At 41.6% G+C, this 18,120-nt stretch overlaps 1 protein-coding gene across 10 annotated transcripts in view; it reads right to left on the reverse strand.

Moving 5' to 3' along the window:
- Positions 1-18,120, reverse strand: part of mcf2la (mcf.2 cell line derived transforming sequence-like a) — a 287,608-nt gene that overhangs the window by 15,470 nt on the left and 254,018 nt on the right. For 6 of the 10 annotated variants that reach the window (XM_039745883.1, XM_039745885.1, XM_039745880.1 and 3 more), the window contains exons 15-28: positions 14,454-14,530; positions 14,295-14,361; positions 12,841-12,956; positions 12,692-12,761; positions 10,013-10,105; positions 9,825-9,917; positions 9,613-9,738; positions 5,165-5,386; positions 1,282-1,374; positions 1,119-1,197; positions 986-1,046; positions 723-829; positions 495-587; positions 80-139 (exon numbers count right to left, since the gene is read on the reverse strand). In XM_039745883.1, coding sequence (XP_039601817.1) covers positions 80-139; positions 495-587; positions 723-829; positions 986-1,046; positions 1,119-1,197; positions 1,282-1,374; positions 5,165-5,386; positions 9,613-9,738; positions 9,825-9,917; positions 10,013-10,105; positions 12,692-12,761; positions 12,841-12,956; positions 14,295-14,361; positions 14,454-14,530 — 1,357 coding nt within the window. The remainder of the gene's footprint in view (positions 1-79; positions 140-494; positions 588-722; positions 830-985; positions 1,047-1,118; positions 1,198-1,281; positions 1,375-5,164; positions 5,387-9,612; positions 9,739-9,824; positions 9,918-10,012; positions 10,106-12,691; positions 12,762-12,840; positions 12,957-14,294; positions 14,362-14,453; positions 14,531-18,120) is intronic. The other 4 variants (XM_039745889.1, XM_039745884.1, XM_039745881.1 and 1 more) reach the window with 3 other exon arrangements.

Below are 18,120 nucleotides of genomic sequence, written 5' to 3' on the forward strand. Positions count from 1 at the left end.
GAAGGTCAGGCAGCTGCTTCAGGTCAAGCACAAAATACAGACACAGCACCACAGTCAAAGCTGCTTGAAAACAGCATACCTGGGCGTGACAGAAGTGCTAGTGGCAGTGTTCGGCTTTTAGCTGTAGGAGGTGATGATTCTGTCAATGAAAGCACTGTGTGTTAACGGCCAAAGCCAGACCTCTGCTCTGATATTATGGGCTTTTCTAGGTGTAAACACTAAAGCTTAACAAATGCTGTGTGATTCTCTACTACACCTGACTATTCCTCTAGATCACAAAAGGTGCTAGATATAAGCTCTAAATTCCCATTTGTCATGACATGGTTGCAGATGTGCCAGACAAGCAACAAAGTCAAAGGGATTCATGATAATCCCCTGACACTCTTTCTACCTGAGTGCTATTAAAGACATCCTTGGACTACCAGATGGAGACAAGTGCTTGGCCTGAGTGAGCCTAATGGCAATTCCACGCAAACACAAAGGAATAAGTTTACCTTTCTGACTTTTAAGGTTACTGAAGCCCTGCAAAGTAAACCGCTTTCTAGAAAGTGGTGAGCGATCCGAGGTTGGGCTAGTCACTGCATCATCTTGGAAAAAGAGTCAGCAGAAAGAAGACAAAAAGAGAGATATAAGAAGAATATTAAGAGTCAATAAGAAGAGTATAGCATACTGTAAATGCTACTTAGTTGCTTGGACTCTGCAAATCTGGTTCTAACTCTCACCTCGGCTCTTCTCAAAATGATTAAGTGATTGGCCTTCTGGACTCACTGGCTCACACTTCCTCTCATCACTCTTCTTGGAGATCCGAGAACTGCTCTTAAAGGGACTACTAAAATTTATAGAGAGAATAAACAAACATTAGGAGGATGAAATGTTGGGCCTCCTGTTAGCACTGACACCTATCGACCACCGGTCACTTAGCTTCCTGACGTTTAATTTGTTCAGAACTAATCAAAGTTTGCATTGATTTGCTGGTCTGACCAACCTGGAACTGATGGGTGTGCCAGGCGCAGGATACTGCTCAGACGATCGCTGTTGGCTTGCTTCTGAAATTAAACGATAGTAATTAGCACAGCAGGGTGAGAAAGACAGGCCTATTCTAACACCACATCTCTTACCTCGACAAGCATTGAGCTGGCTCGTCAACACCTTCCTGATTTCGTTCACCCAAGCAGATTTTACTTCTGGCGTAGGAGCCTAAAGGGAAGAAGTGGGAGATGCGGCTAACTTGCAATTGAGCTCAAGTCCCATTCTGTCAAGTACTGCTCTTTAGGAACTAACCTGAATGATATACACCTCCTCCCTGGCATTACACCAGATTTCAAACTTTTTATTATCTCCTTTGGCATTCTCAGTGATTCCAACAGCACTCATCTGTTCACACAAAAACATTTAATGGAATAAGTAACAAATAAGAAATACAAAAATAGATAAAGAACAATGCCCTCAAAAATTAGATGCAAATTCCAGTGTGGCTGGAATATTAATCCCTGGATCCTGACTCAACTTAGATGTTATCTCTGATGCCATTCTGTTTTTTAAGACATACATTACTGATCTAAACAAAATGTTTTTCCAGCTAAAAATACAGTCAAATTATTGCCTGAGACACAGAAGGTAATTTATGAATTTATTTCAAGCAGAGCTAGCATGAGGAGGAACAATTCATCTTTAGTCCTGGCCATGAAATACATGGCCAACTCTTTCCCCTCGCACAGACAGTTGATGGGTCATTGGTGCTGGCCATCACTGTAGCTGAGGTAGTAAAAAAAAAAACTCTTTGGTGGCAAGGCTCCAGGGCTGGATGATATTTGCTCTGAACTTCTGAAGGCTCTGGATGTTGGTAGTCCATCTTGGTTGACAGGCTTCTTCAACATAGTGGCAAAGGATGGGCAAACTGGATTGGTGCTTCCCATTTTTAAAAAAGGGGACCAGAGGGTGTGATCCAATATTAGGTGGATCACACTACTTAAGAACTATTGGGTGGGCCTATGCCAGGGTTCTGGAAAGGAGGGTCCAGCTGTTGGCTGAACATCAGATCCACTAGGAACAATGCAGATTTCATCCTGGCCATGGAACACTGGACCAGCTTTTTACCCTCACAAGTATTCTGGTTCATGGGAGTATGCCCTGTGTATTTTGGACAGAAAAGGCATACAACCATGTGCCTTGGTGTGTCCTGTCGTGGTGGTGGTGGTGGTGGGGGGGGAGTTTTAGGCTATCTGGTCTCTGTACAACCAGAGTGAAAACTTGGTTCACATTGCCGGCATTAATTCAAGTTCCAATGGGTATGAGACTTTGTCATCAAGTCTGTTAATAATTTTTATAATAGAATTTCAAGGCGCAGCCAAGGAGAGGAGAGTGTCCAGTTCTTTGACTCAAGAATCACATCTCTTCTCTTTGCAGATGATGTGGTCCTGTTAGCTTCATCGGATTGTGACCTGCACTGGGGCAATTTGCAGAATGCGGATTGGCACCTCCAAGTCTGGAGATCAAGTTTCTCAGCCAGAAAAGTGTGGAGAGCCCTCTCTAGGTTGGGGATTAGGTGCTACATCAAATGGAAGAGTTTAACACTAGAATTACCAGAACCTACGAGAAACCTTGTAAATCCGGCCCACCTTAAATCCATTCTCACCACTCCACCAAAGTCTTTTGTCCTGTAAATGTGTCGATAATGTTCAATTCACAAAGAAGTTTCTCAGTGCTCAGTGTTCATCTTCAAGTGAAGTGCTGGAGCTTTATAGGGTAAAAAAGTACATCGTCATTTGGAATACATACATTTCATGTGTCATCAACAATCTCTGTAAAAACATTGTTAACACAGAAACGTTTTTCATGTTTTAGTAATAATTGACAAAATGTAGACATGAAGTGTATAATGTGTGAAGCCTGAAATACAAATATGAAATAAACACTTTCACAAAAGGTACAAGTATAACAAAACAAGTGCACTTTTGTTCAAAAATTTAACCGAAGAAAAAAGAAAGCAGGTTAGGGTAGGTGGTTGATACAACAGGCTGCGTGGTGCAATGCCAAGAACTGCTGCCTTCCAATCAAGAGGTTGCAGTTTCGATATCAGCTGCTTCCCAAATTTACCATTTTGAGTAGTGAGCTGCTCTTATTGTTTATATCATACAATAAAAACATACATTTGATTTGCGCGTGTAAATTTATAGTACTTGTCACTCACGTTCACGCTCCCACAACACCTCCTTGCTCCCCCTTAACTCACGATCTGACGCTGTTTTACAGGGAATTCTCAGATGTGGCGGGATAAAAGCTGACAGATACACATGGATGAATCGGTTCTGTTGCTGGGGGGACAGGGAGGTGTTGTGGAAGCGTGAACGTGAGTGAGAGAATAAAACTAAAAAAAAAGATGCTAACTTTGACACGTATTATACATTTACAGTGGCTGTTACAGACGCAAATAAAATGTTTGTTTTACTATATAATATTAACAATAAGAGCAGCTCTCTACTCAAAACGGTAAACTTGAGAAGCTGCCAGCATCCATCCCAGAAGCTCTTGATTGGGAATCAGCAATTCTTAGCATTGCACCACGCAAGCTGTCGTATCAACCGCCTACCGTAACCTGTTTTCTGTTTTCTTCAGTTATATTCTTGAATAAAAGTGCACTTATTTTGTTATACTTGTACCTTTTGTGAAAGTGTTTATTTCATATTTTTATTTCAGGCTTTACACATTATACATTTCATGTCTACATTTTGCCAATTATTACTAAAACATGAAAAACGTTTCTGTGTTAACAACGTTTTTACAGAGATTGTTGATGACACTGAACACACATGAAATGTATGTATTCCAAATGACGATGTACTTTTTTATCCTATAAAGCTCCAGCACTTCACTCGAAGATAAACACTGAGCACTGAGAAACTTCTTTGTGAATTGAACAGCGGCGGTGGGAGGGGGGATGGGATAGCAGGCTGCTTGCTGTTATCGACACATTTACAGGACAAAACACACTGACGGAGAGGTGAGAATGGATTTAAGGTGGGCCGGATTTACGAGCTTTCTCGTAGGCTCTGGTAATTCTAGTGTTAAGTATCTTAGGGTGTTATTAGTAACGAGTGAGGAAAGAAGGGAGAAGAATACCGACAATTGGATTACACCACCATCTGTGGTTATTTGAACGTTGTTTTGGGCAGTCATAGTGAAGACAGAGATGAGCTGAAAAGCAATGCTCTCGATTTAGACCAGTCGATCTGTGTCCCTGTCCTCACCTAAGCTCACATAAGCTTTGGGTAATGACCAAAAGAATTACAGTAGATCATGAATACAAGCGGCAGAAATGAATGTCCTTCACAGGGTGTCTGGGCTCAGCCTTAGAGATAGTTTAAGGAGCACTAAATACTCGGGAGGAGCTCAAAGTGGAGCTGCTGATCCTCCACATCAAAAGCTGCCAAGTGAGGAGGTTTGAGCATCTGATTAAAATGCTTCCTTGATGCCTCCATGGGGAGGTGTTTCGGGCATGCCCAACTGGGAGGAGACCTTCAGAAAGACCCAGGACATGCTGGACAGGTTATATCTTTCAGCTGGCCTGGAAATACCTCAGTTTGCCTTCAGAGGAGCTGGAGGAGGTGACGGGGAACAGGGATGCCTGGGCATCTTTGCTTAGACTGTTGCCCCTGCAATCCAGATGAGGATAAGTAGCAGAAAATGTATGGGTGGCTGGGTGTTTACCAATCCAGCCAATGTGTGGTTTATGCACAATAAATCCTCTTAAATCTTCTTAAATCTTTACACTGTCTTCTAATTAAATTTAGGGCTAATGTCTGAGATAGAAAGTTTTCCATATAGTAGCTTGTTGTTACTTAGTATTACCTAATCTTATTTTTAATATTTTTCATCTTGTAAAGCACTTTGAGCTACATCATTTGTATGAAGATGTGCTACAGAAATAAATGTTGTTATTGTTGCTGTTGCAGCTTCTGACCCATCTACTTAACATAATTTATCATTTAATATACCTATGAGTATAGATTCATCATAAAACCTCTAGCATAACACTTCCATAAGAGTTTATCTTCACAGAGACTGGGATGAGAAAAAGACTAAGAAATTTCCTCACAAAACTGGCATTGCCATGACAAAATGAAAACGCTATATGAATGAGAGCCATCTGGCTAATATAACTCACATTTAAGGAATGCTTGAAGCTATATGAAGGTGCCTTTTCATAGCCTTCTCCATTCTCTTCTCTCTTTTTACAGAACAACAAGGTCTTCTCATGAAGAAAGAGATGTCTTTGCATGGGCTTAAAGCGAGCCAAGTCTTTGACCTTTGAGTGCCCCTTCTTGTGTTCCGTCCATACACTGAAAGATCCTTGCATTAACAATTTGCCAAGGTCATTTAAGTTTCCCTAGAATTGAACAAAAATACCATCAACATTTGGCAGGAGACAAATGGGCTCCATCAATGAAGGTGACACTCTGAAAATTCAGTTCTAGGCCCCAGGGTGCTGGAGATGTCTGGTAGTTACACTTTGTCACACATGTGCGAGTAAGAGGAAGCTGAGTGGACCAAGTGGAGGTAATTACCCTCCAGGCCAGGGGGTGGCAGGGTGCAATAATGCTACTTTTGTTATCTCTGCAGGCCAGATACGGGAAATCCTATTAGACGCACCATCAATGACACCACTTCTGGTTCTGGCGCCATGGACTACGTCGCTTCCTGTTCCGGTGCCACGGGTGAAGTCACTTCCGGTTTTGGCCTTTAAAACCACCATCATTTCACCATCCAGGCAGTTCAGGTCAGGACTCAAACAATACACATGAGTGCTTCAAAAAAAAAAAAAATCCCATTGCAGCCAGGGACAATATATGGGTGGCTGCCCCAAACCTTTTTGTATGTGTCGAGGCTGTTCATTTCACAACTTACACTTAAGGAAAGCTCACTTGTGGTGCTGAAACAGCTGTCTCCCACATTGAAATAAAGGAGTAGCTGCACCAGGGTTAAGGTACACTCATACCGGGCCTAGCCAACAGCCTGCCACACTACACAATCTGGTCCATGTCTGAGCACCAATGTGCTCTTTACAATTCCTGTTACTTCAGTACCTTAGCCAGTATTCAATGATTGACTTTATAACTGTGTCATCTTCTCTGGGACTGGATGTTATTAATACTGACTATAGAGAAAGATGCTAAGTTGTCAATTCATCACCGTTTAGGGGTAAGCTGGTTAGACAGACCTAGAAGCCTAAATTAGTATTAAGGATGTGCTGGGAATAGCTAGCAGATCCCTTTGTTTGCGATAAGTTCAACTACCACTTCTAGAAACTGCTTCAACTGTATCTCAGGAAATGTTACAGATAGAAAGTGTGAATGAATTTAGTTCAAGAACTCGGTACTGAAGAAAGTTGTAAGGAGTTGTGGCCACAAAGAAAGCTGTCAAGGTTAAGAAAGAAGCCTTGAGTGCAACAATATGATTAAAATGTACCGGCCACCAAAAAAACAAAGCACCTGCTGCAAAAGCCATAGTGAAAACCCATGTGTTGTAGAATTGGGTGAGGCCATGGAGAATGAGTTTGGGACAGCCTAATAGTTATCTGACAACTCAGGGCACTACCTAGTCTGTTCTCAGCTATGTGTGGGAATTTTGAGCAAGGGTATTATCAAGAGATGGAAGCGACACTTTGAGACAACCCTAAACCTGAATGATATGCCCTCCTTAGAGGAGGCTATGGCAGAAGCTTTGGTTGGTTCTGGGTTCATCTCTGTGGCTGAGATCACAGCAGACATTTAAAAGCTTCGTACAGGCATGAACACAGGAGTGGGTGTGATCCAACCAGAAATGCTGAAAACACTAGAGATTGTGGTGGTGCTTTTGTTAGCATGAATTTTCAATGTTGAGGGTTGTGGAAATGGCAGACTGGAGTGGTGGCCCCATTTGTGAAAAGAAGAAATAGAGAACATGCTTCAGTTAGTAGGGGGATCACACTGATTTATCTTCTCTAGGAAAGCTTAAGCTGGGGTACTGTGTTTGACCTCACCACCAGGAGGAGCAAGCCACTATATCATCACTGGCTTGAAGATCAGAAACTTTTAGCAAGATCATTTACAGTATATAAATGGCATAACACTTCATTTACAGCACCATTTTGAATAAAATACACATAGCATTCATTTGGTGATTTTCATTTAGCATACAGTATTTTCATACAGTAAGTACAGTGGAACCTCAGTTAATTAACTTAATCTGTTCCGCGACTCTGTTCGCTAACCAAAGCAATTTTTCCCATTGAAATTAATGTAAATACAATTAATTTGTTCCAGCCTCAGAAATTTTGTAATTTTATTTTTTAAGGGTTTTTCTGTGATGAAAAATATAGAAAAAAATGTATATATCATTAGTACACACAAATAAACTAAATTAAATAAAACAGCTCTGTATTTACCTTGTTTGTTGCAGTTTGTGGCATGGGTGGATGGCGGAGGAGGAGGAGAAGGAAGCTACTGTTTTGAAGGGGAATCCCCTTCCATAAAAAGATCGGGTAACACTGATTCAGGGTTTTTTTCACGTCGTGATTCCTTTTCTTTGGGCACAAAAAAGTGATCTAATAAGATTTGACTTTTTCTTTGCTGCAGAATTTTTCTAAAATGTGATATTGCATTGTCATTCATTATGTTAATTGCCCTATTAGCCACAACTTTGTTAAAGTGGTGCTTTCCTCCTTAAATTCCTCCACATCATTCATCTTATTGCAAATTCCCTTAATCTGAGCACTGGTGATTTCCTTCCTAATCTCCTCTCCCTCTCCCTCTCTCTATCTATCTATCTATCTATCATGTATTGAGGACAAAAGCCAACAATCCTATTCTGGTCCCTAGCTGTAGTTTTTAAATTTCATTATTCATTATGTTTACATTGTAAGCTTTCACCTGTTCTTCCTGCAAGGAAACCAGCTCTTCTGTGGTTAGTTCATCTCGATGGTCCTCCATCATCTCATCACATCAGTATCATTGACGTCTAATCCCATACTCTTGCCAATGGACATGATTTCATTCACTACTTCGGCAGAGCTCTCTGCTTCAAATCCCTCAAAGTCTCGGACACAACTTGGCCAAAGTTTCCTCCAAGCAGATTGCAATGAGCAGGAAGAGACCTCACTCCAGGCTTTGTCAATGAGGTTGATGCAGTGGAGGATGTTAAAGTGCTCCTTCCAAAAAACTCGAAGGGTCAAATTAGTGTCATTAGTGACGTGAACTGGAAACACCTGGAAAACAGTGCCTTGGTGTATAGCTTCTTGAAATTGGAAATTACCTGTTGATCCTTCGGTTGCAGTAATGGAGTAGTATTGGATGGAAGATATTTGATGTTGATGAAGTCATACTCGATATCCGGGTCTTCCTCCAAACCTGGTGGATGCGCAGGAGCATTATCCATTAAGAGAAGACATCTAAGAGGAAGATCCTTTTCCTGAAGCTAATTTTTGACAGTTGAGGCAAACACTTCTGTCAGTCAATCCATAAAGAAGGTCTGAGTTACCCTTGCCTTTCTATTTGCCCTCCATTGTACAGGCAGTTTAGACTTCATCACATTATTGCGCTTAAAGATGCGGGGATTTTCAGCGTGGTAGACTAAAAGTGGCTTGACCTTAAAGTCACCACTTGCATTAGCTCAAAATAAAAGTTTTTTTCCAGAATAACTCTGTCTCGTCACAATTAAACACTTGATGTAAGACGTAGCTTTCACTTTCAACAAACTCTGCAAATTCATCCACAAATGCTTTTCCTGCCGTTTCATTTGACCTTGCAGCCTCCTCGTGCCTTATTAACACTATGAATTCCACTTCGCCGGCGAAAATTATCAAACCACCCTCTACTCGCTTTAAAGTTTCGCTCGTCGGCACTTGCACTGGGTGTTTTGGTCAACAAATCACTGTGTAACTACTTAGCCTTTTCACAAATTATTGCTTCGCAAACACTATCTCCAGCCAGCTGCTCTTCATTTACCCAAATTAACAGCAATTTTTCCACTTCATCTAGCACTTTAGACCTTTGTTTCGTTTACACAATCACTCCCCTTTAGCCAATTCAGCCACCTTAAATGCCTTTTTGTTCTTTAGAATTGTAGAGACAGTTGATTCCGCCATATTGTATTCCTTTGCAATGTTAGAAACACGAATGCCATTCTCGTGTTTTGCTATAATTTCTTTCTTTACAGCTACACTAACATGTTTCCTTCTGCAACTATCACTAACACGTTTCTCTTTCTTAGGTGCCATAACGAGTAAATATTTATATAAAAAATAACATTGAAACTGAAAAAATAACAAAAAAGTTAGTGAACACAACAGTGAAATGTTTACAGCAAGCGCGCCAAAGCACAAATGCACAAAAACCGGTCTGTGCTTGCATTCGTTATCTAAATTTCAGTCGGTAACCAAGACAACAATTGTTCAAAATAAAAGTTTGTTAACCAATTTGTTCGTTAAGTAGTGTGTTCGTTAACCGAGGTTCCACTGTATTAAGTTATATACGTATCTATTGACAGAAGCACACAGTTTATAACTGAAGTTTTTAATTGAAGATGTCAAGATGGCGTAAATACAGAATGACTACATAGAGCGATACCAGAACTTACATCAAATCCTGTAATAGCAATGAGATGCATGGAGTCATTGACAGATTTAAGAATCCCCAAAATTGCAGTCAAAGCATCCTGAAGATCAGCAGCTCCCTCGCAGCCCCTACTGTATTTTAGCAGCTCCTAAAAGACAGACACAAGGTTGCCATCATCTTTTGTCTTTATTTAAGCACATCAAACTGCAGGAAAGGAAGCAGTTTTTTTTTTACCTTTAGCAAAAGCTGGTATTTGGTTATCCTCTGCACGGGCTTTAATAAATAGGAGTCCAGGCCTAACTTATGTTCCAACTTCCTTTGGCATTCCTTTAGGAACACGACAAAGAGGAGGTAAAGTGAGGCACAAGCGTTTTATACTTTTTGTCACAAAACCTTTCTGTCAAGTCATGCCTGTTCCTTACCTGGAAGAAAGTGCAGTCTGAGCACTGCCGCCACAAGCTCTCTGACCTTGGTTTATTCTGACAGTACTTCTCATAGATTCGTAAATCTTTCATCTGAAAGGAATATTCAGCCAAAGCAGTTAAGATTTCAGTCTGACATGTGTCCTCTTTGTACAGGGTGAGTCAAAATTATGTTAACACTAATAGATTTTTTTTCCCTCTTGCAGATAGACGTACACAGTGGGTGACAGATTAACACTAGAGCAAAGAAGAGTGGTTGCAAGCTTAACACTAGAATTACCAGAGCCTACGAAAAAACTCGTAAATCCGTCCCACTTTAAATCGCTTCTTAAAATCGTTCACAGCTCTCCACCAGCGTCTTTTGTCATCTAAATGTGCTGATAAAACTCAGGCTGCAAGCAGCCGGCTATTCCATCCCCCCACCGACTTAGAACGTGCACAAACTTCTCCCAGCTCATGCCTTGATTGATTTTCTGGGAATGAAGTGGAGTTTTAGAGTGGAAATAATAGATCGTTGTTTGGAACACACGCATTTCATGTCTGTTCTGTTTCTACAGTAATCTGTGTCAACACATTGTTAAAACAGAAACGTTTTTTATATTCTAGTAGTAGATGACAAAATGTAGGCATAAACAATATAATGTATGAAGCCTGAAGTCCAAATATCAAAGAAACATTTTCACAAAAGATACAAATATAACACAACAATTGCGCTTTTATTCAAAAATATAACTGCAGAAACAAAAAGCCGCCTTAACATGAGACATTGACATCTGTTTATTATGACTGCCTCCGTGGTGCAATAGAATCAGTTCCCGCCTTGGAATCAAAAGGTCGCGAGTTCGATCCTGCACCACTCCGTTTTGAGAAGTAAACTGCTCTTAGTTTTACTATTTTAGAATAAAAATATACATTTGATTTCAGTCAGTAATAGCCGGTGTGATTTATGATACTTGTAAAGGTTAGCTTTGTTTTTTTTTTTTAGTCAGTTTTATTATCTCAGCTGCGTTCACGAGCCCAAACACACCCCACCCTGACATCTGATGCTGCTGTTTTCACAAAAGACGCTGGTGGAGAGCTGTGAACGATTTTAAGAAGCGATTTAAGGTGGGACGGATTTACACGTTTTTTCGTAGGCTCTGGTAAAATTTAGTGTTAATGGAAGTGTTTTGTTCGCCGACTGTAGTTCGTCAAAAGATTGCGGAACTACCGTTTAGGGATGTAAATCATCTTGCACATATGAAGTATATTTTGTGAATAAATTGTTTCTGCATTCAAATGTTAACAGAATTTTGACTCACCCTCTATATGCAGTTCCCCGCTAACTTTCATGGACTTTGTATCAAGCAACACAGAACACAATAGAACACTGTAAAAGTCTATAAAGCAACAGAAAAGCTGAGGAACACCTGCCAGGTGCACTGCACCTTCTCAATGGTTCAAGGTGGAGGTGGGATTACATCAGGGATCAGCTCTGAGCCCTTTCTTATTTGCAATGGTGATGGACAGGTTGACAGACGAGATTAGACAGGAGTCCCCATGGACTGTGATGTTTGCTGATGACATTGTGATCTGTAGTAGGGAACAGGTTCAGGAGACCCTGGAGAGGTGGAGATATGCTCTAGAGAGGAGAGGAATGAAGGTCAGTAGGAACAAGACAGAATACATGTGTTTGAATGAGAGGGAGGTCAGTGGAATGGTGAGGATGCAGGGAGTAGAGTTGGTGAAGGTGGATGAGTTTAAATACTTGGGATCAACAGTATAGAGTAATGGGGATTGTGGAAGAGAGGTGAAGAAGAGAGTGCAGGCAGGGTGGAATGGGTGGAGAAGAGTGTCAGGAGTGATTTGTGACAGACGGGTATCAGAAAGAGTGAAAGGGAAGGTCTACAGGACGGTAGTGAGACCAGCTATGTTATATGGGTTGGAGACGGTGGCACTGACCAGAAAAGTAGGAGAAAGAGCTGGAGGTGGCAGAGTTAAAGATGAACAGGATTAGAAATGAGGACATTAGAGGGTCAGCTCAAGTTGGACGGTAGGGAGACAGTCAGAGAGGCAAGATTGCATTGGTTTGGACATGTGCAGAGGAAAGATGTTGGGTATATTGGGAGAAGGTGCTAAGGATAGAGCTGCCAGGAAAGAGGAAGGCCTAAGAGAAGGTGTATGGATGTGGTGAGAGAGGACATGCAGGTGATGGGTGTAACAGAACAAGATGCAGAGGATAGAAAGATATGGAAAAAGGTGATCTGCTGTGGCAACCCCTAATAGGAGCAGCAGAAAGAAGAAGAAGAAGATCAGTGGTGGTCAAAATGGAAATCGAAATTCATAGGCTGCATACACTTAAGACCTGTGGTGGGAGAAGTTCACAATATACTGTGGCAGCCAATTCAGCAAGATTTTCTTTCATGAGCTTCAATAACAAGTCTGCCTCTCATCATCATTTTGAATTAGGTGTTGCAAAATTAATTGAAAACAATTAATTAAAACCTCGCTTCATGTTGCGCCTCATGTCTTCGACTCTCATATTGTCTGTCAAGGACTCAGAACAAAGCACATTTCCTGGGGTAGAATGTACCGTGGGCTCAAGCTATTTCTAGAAGCTCAGACATGGCTTTTTTCTCTTGTAGCACCCTTTGCTCACAAGACCCTGCTACCCAGTAAAAGGCCAGCAGCAGCACCTACCCGTCGAAGAAAACACCTCCCCACAAGCTCAGGATAGTCAGCGTAGTTTTCCAGTTCTTTAAGAAATACCCTGCGAAGGGAGAAAGCATTCAGCACCAAACGTCCTTTGCGCTATATGTCTGAATAAAAGCAAGAGACTGAAGCATCACCTGTTGTGGAACTCATAGATTTCAGGCATATTACCAAAGAGGATGTCCTTTTTGTTGTGTAACACAGCTGGTAGTAGATGGCTCATTAGTGGGCTGTCCATTTCTGCCGCGTAGCCCTGCAATATACAACCGTTTGATCAGTCTCTGTTCACGGCCAGCAAAGGCCTTATGAAAATGTGTTTGGCCCAATGGCCTGTTGGTACTAAAGCTGCTTTTCCACTGCATAGTACGGCACGACACGGTTCAGTACAGCTCACCTTGGTTCGGCTCAGTTCAGCTCGGTTTGCGTTTCGACTGCAGTTTAGTACCGCTTTAGAGTGGGCGGGATTATTCACGTGTCGTTATAGTTGCGCCGCCTCTACTGCAGTGACACCGTGGAACTTTTACAACAACACGCAGACAACGACAACACTTTAGCTCGATGACGCGCAAGGTTAAGCATCTAAAAAAAGCACATCACTAGCTAACTTTTATCACTGTTGCAAAGCATAAAATGAACTTAACTGCCAGTGTAACATTAAAATGCTGATTCTGTATATTACAGATCTTCCACATTTTGCAAAAAAGTCGCCGCAACAGACCATCTGTTTGGACATTTAACCGTGCTTCAGAGTGGTGGGATGTGATTGTTCCAGGTTTTACAAACACTCAGTGGCTGGAGAACTTTCGAAACTTCCGCGTGTCTGTACCTTTAAAGAAAAGAATAGCCAGTGACGCAGTAATGACGATTTTCTCCGGCCAATCAGTGACCAGCAGAGTTTACACGTCACATTTTGGTAACGGTTCGGCACGCTTGGAACCTCGGCTGAGGTGGTACTAAAAAAAGGACCAGGTACCAGGTACTGTTCCCAGTGGAAAGCCCCGCTAAAGTGAGTTGTACTGAACCGTGTCGTGCCGTACTATGCAGAGGAAAAGCGGCTTAAGATAATGGCAAATAAGGCACTAGAACAACAGAACAGATAAACCAAGTCACTTCATCTGTCCATCACTACATTACAGAAATATGAAAATAATTCTTGGGTTATTGTTCACTAAAGCAATGTACCAAAAATCTGGTTAGAAATGTTCAGCTGGACCATTTATATATTTAGATGCACTTCGTACGAGGATTGCATCAGGCGAGACCTCATGCTTGTATAAGAAAGCCCCAGGTCTCAGTATCTTCCTCTTTTGGCCTACATTGCAATTACAAAGTGACCATGACTCTGTGCTATGGACCACTATGTATCCTGCTAAGCAAATTCCCAGTGGCAGTCAATGTCTCCCTCTTTGAAGGAGAAAGCAGCTTCCAATTGTTTTTAGTAGGGCAATTGGAGAGCTGGGGCTGCAATCTCATATAGTAGCAGTGATAGTAATAGTACAAGTAATGTCATATAACAGGCCGTCACTTATATATGTATAAAACAATTAATGAGATAGGCATCTTGATGGCAGGGACTGGGCATATGACATACCTGCAGGACACACAGCAGCTCTTCCACATAGGCTCTCTCCGTATCAATCAGTTCGTTCATTACATGTCTACATGGCAGAGAAAGAGATGTTAACTCGGGCCTTACGAAACAAGACACAGCAAGAGAAAAACATTTTAGAGGCAATCTACCACTTCTTACCTTCTTAACACTGAAAGGTTTTCTTCTTCCTCAGACACAGATTCACTCCTGTTTTTAATGCTTGTGTCTACATCTCCCTGTAAAACAAAATTAAACAATAAAGTAAAGTTTGGGGTATGCCAGTCACAGATCTTCTGAAATTTACCTGTGGATTTCTATCTTTAATGTGATCATTGAAGCTTCCTGTTCAGAACAGTGCTGAACGGTAAAACACAAGATTGTCAAAATAATCCCCCTTAATGACCCTCTGTATAAGCCTGAGTATGTAATTTCATTAGCCAGCACACAAAATAAACATGGAAATATAACTGCCTTATGGACAAGTGGTTTGTAAGTTGCTTTCTTTTTCTTCGTCTTCTTTTGGCAGCTCCCATTAGGGGTTGACACAGCGGATCATCTTCTTCTATATCTTCCAGTCCTCATCATCTTACTCTGTCACCCCACATCACCTGCATGTCTTCTCTCACCACATCCATAAACCTCCTCTTAGCCCTTCCCCTTTAGAAGACACTAAAATGACATAATATTCTCCTATAGAATTCAAGCTCACACAAGGACAGATCCGATCTTGGACAGGAACAATCTTATGTAGGACCCACATATGGTGCCTTCAGAAAGCATTCAGATCGCTTCACGCTACATATTGCTATACTGCAGCCTTATACTAAAATCTTTTAAATTCACTCAAGACCCCAGAATGACAAAGTTAAAACAGGCTTTTTTAGAATTTTTTGCAACTTTATTAAAGTAAAAAACTGAACAATCACATTGACCCAAGTATTCAGACCATTTGCTTTGACACTTGAAATTCGGCTCAGGCACAGCCCATTCTATTAATCATCATTGAGATGCTTGTATACCTTGTTTGCAGTCCACCTGTGGTCAATTCAGTTGATTGGACATAATTAGGTAAGGAACACAGATGCCTATAGAAGGTCTCAAAGGTGAGCAAAAAACAAGCCATGAGGTGGGTGGAATTATCTGCAGAGCTCAGAGACAAGATTGTATCAAAGCACAGATCAAGGGCAAGTTACAGAAGCATTTTTGCTGGACTTCAAATTTTCCAAGAGTACAATGTCTTCAATAATTCTTAATGGGAATAAATGTGGAACAACCACAACTCTTCCTAGAGCGGCCTGCCTAGGCAAAACCGAGCATTCAGGGGAGAAGAGCATTGGTAACAAAGTACCTGATGGTCACTCTGGCTGAGCTCCAGAGGAGCTGTGTGAAGATGGGGGGAAAATTCCATAAGGACAACCATCACTGCAACGCCCTATCAGTTTTTTATGGCAGAGTGGCCAGATGAAAGCCTCTCCTCAGTAAAAGACACATGGGAAGTTTGAAGAAAGGTACCTACAGGACTCTGACTAAGAGAATCAAGAGTCTCTAGTAGGATAAAATCAAAATGGAACTGTTAGGATTCAGCTGGAAGCATCATTTCTGGAGGAAACCAGGCATCAATCATCAACTGCACAGTACCATTCCAATGGGGAAGTATGGTGGTGGCAGCATCATGCTATGTGGTTGCTTTTCAGCAGTAGGGACTAGGAGACTATACAGGGCTGAGGGAAATCTGAATGGAATAAAGTACAGAGATGTCCTTAATGACCACTTGCTTCAGAATGTTCAGGACCACACACTGGGCTGAAGAATCACCATCCAACAGGACCAGGACCCTAAGCACAAAGCAAATACAGCATAGGAGTGGCTTGGGGCAACTCTGTCATTGTCCTTGAGCTGCCCAGGCACAGCCTGTATTTGAACTCAATCAAACATCTCTGTGGAGAAACCTGAGAATACCTGTCCACTGACTATCTCTATCCAACCTGACAAAGCTTGAGAAGATCTGCAGAGAAGAATGGCAAGAAAATCCCCACATCCATATGTGCAAAGCCTGATGTTATATACCTTCAGACTCTGGGCTGTAATTGCAGTGAAAGATGCTTCGACTAAGCACTGAGTAATGGGTTTGAATATTTGTGTCAATGTGATCTTTCATTTTTTTAGATAAATTTGAAAAAATTTCTAATCCTGGTTTCACATTATCATTCTGGGATATTGAGTGTTGCTTGGTGTTGGAAACATTCTTCTGATTTTCACAGAGTCATAGCTGGATGATACAATGCCTGATGACGCCATTTACAAGACCAAATTAAAGCCAAGCATTCAGTGACAAATCCCGAGTTGGTGGTGTGTGTATCTACATCAATAACAACCGGTGCACCAACTCTGAAATGGTGCCAAATCTCTGCTCTCAATTTCTTGCAGACCATTCTCAGGAAATCTTGCCTGGTTCCAGGGCAACCAACGATGTCACTTCCGGTTCTGGTCCTGATGACATTACATCCTCTGCGAGCATTTAAAAGCCGCCAATGATCAGTTCTGTTTTGGAGTCAGTCGTGTGAACATGTCTGTTCTCTTTAATCAATTTTGCAGCCCGGAAATATTATATCGGTGGCTGCCCCAAACCTTCCCAGTGTCTCTGGGTCATTTTTATTACACTACATATTAGAAAAGTATTATAAGCACATGAGAAAAGTAAATACTATATTTCACTAAGCCTTAAGATGTAAGAGTTAGGATTAAAAAAGATTTATGCCTACATATTTTTTATTATTCTGTATGAGCTAGAAACCAACAATAGTTCATAAGCCAAAGGTCAGGCGTGCAGGAGAGCTGGAAAAGGATGGGCCCCTTGTTTAGAGAGGGAAGGTGAACTCTTTGGCTGTAAATAATGGTAGCAAGCGCTAAACTAGTAGGGAGTATAGGTAGGCCTTGTCAGACAGACATGATGGACAAAGAGGGTTTTGACACCCCTCAGCTGAGAAATAATGGTGGAATTAATTAGGGGCAGAACTAGAGCAGGGGGGAATGTTAGGAGTCAGGTGAGGATGAATAATGACTTGTGTAATAAATGTAAGAGCTGCCCATGGCTGCTCTCTCTTTCCATCTTAAGTGAGTCTGTATGTGCGCCATACAATAAATCTTGTTTCTATTGCCTGTCCTGAGACTCCGAGTGCCTTCTTTGGTGCTGAGGGTGTCCGCGCCATCCTGCTTCAACACACCCAGTGGAAAAGCTTTCACTACTAGACCTGAAAACCCCTCTCCTCAACCAGACATTAAACTTCCTGACAGTCAAACTCCAGTCAGTCGAAGTTGGAAAAAATACATTGAATAGCATCCCTCTGAGCATTGGCATCCCCCAAGACTTAGTCTTGAGTTCACTACTCTTCACCTTGACGACCCTAGGCATAGCATGAGTCACATTATTAAGTTTGTAGACGAAACAACAGTTAACTCGTTTACACACTTAAATTCCCGATTTTTCACAGAAATCGGATTTGCAAAATGCCATGTAAGCCCTTACTCTAGTTAGAGAAATGGGTTATTGGTCTCTGAGAAACCTGACTTCCACCTTATTTCCACTTGGAGGTTACCTGAACGACACCATTCCAGGATGATGGACTGGAAGAGGTGGACAACAAGATCTTGCTCATCATCTATGGCCTCCCAGGTCTCCAGACCTTACTTAACCCCTGTGATTTTTATCTATGGGGGTACAATAAAGAAAGAGTGTTTGTTCCACCTATGCCCGCTAATCATCAAGATTTGTGACATTGAATTGAGGAAGCTGTGAATTCAGTAACTAGGGACCAGTTGACTTGTG

The sequence above is a fragment of the Polypterus senegalus genome, chromosome 2, assembly GCF_016835505.1.
Source record: "Polypterus senegalus isolate Bchr_013 chromosome 2, ASM1683550v1, whole genome shotgun sequence".
NCBI lineage: Eukaryota > Metazoa > Chordata > Cladistia > Polypteriformes > Polypteridae > Polypterus > Polypterus senegalus.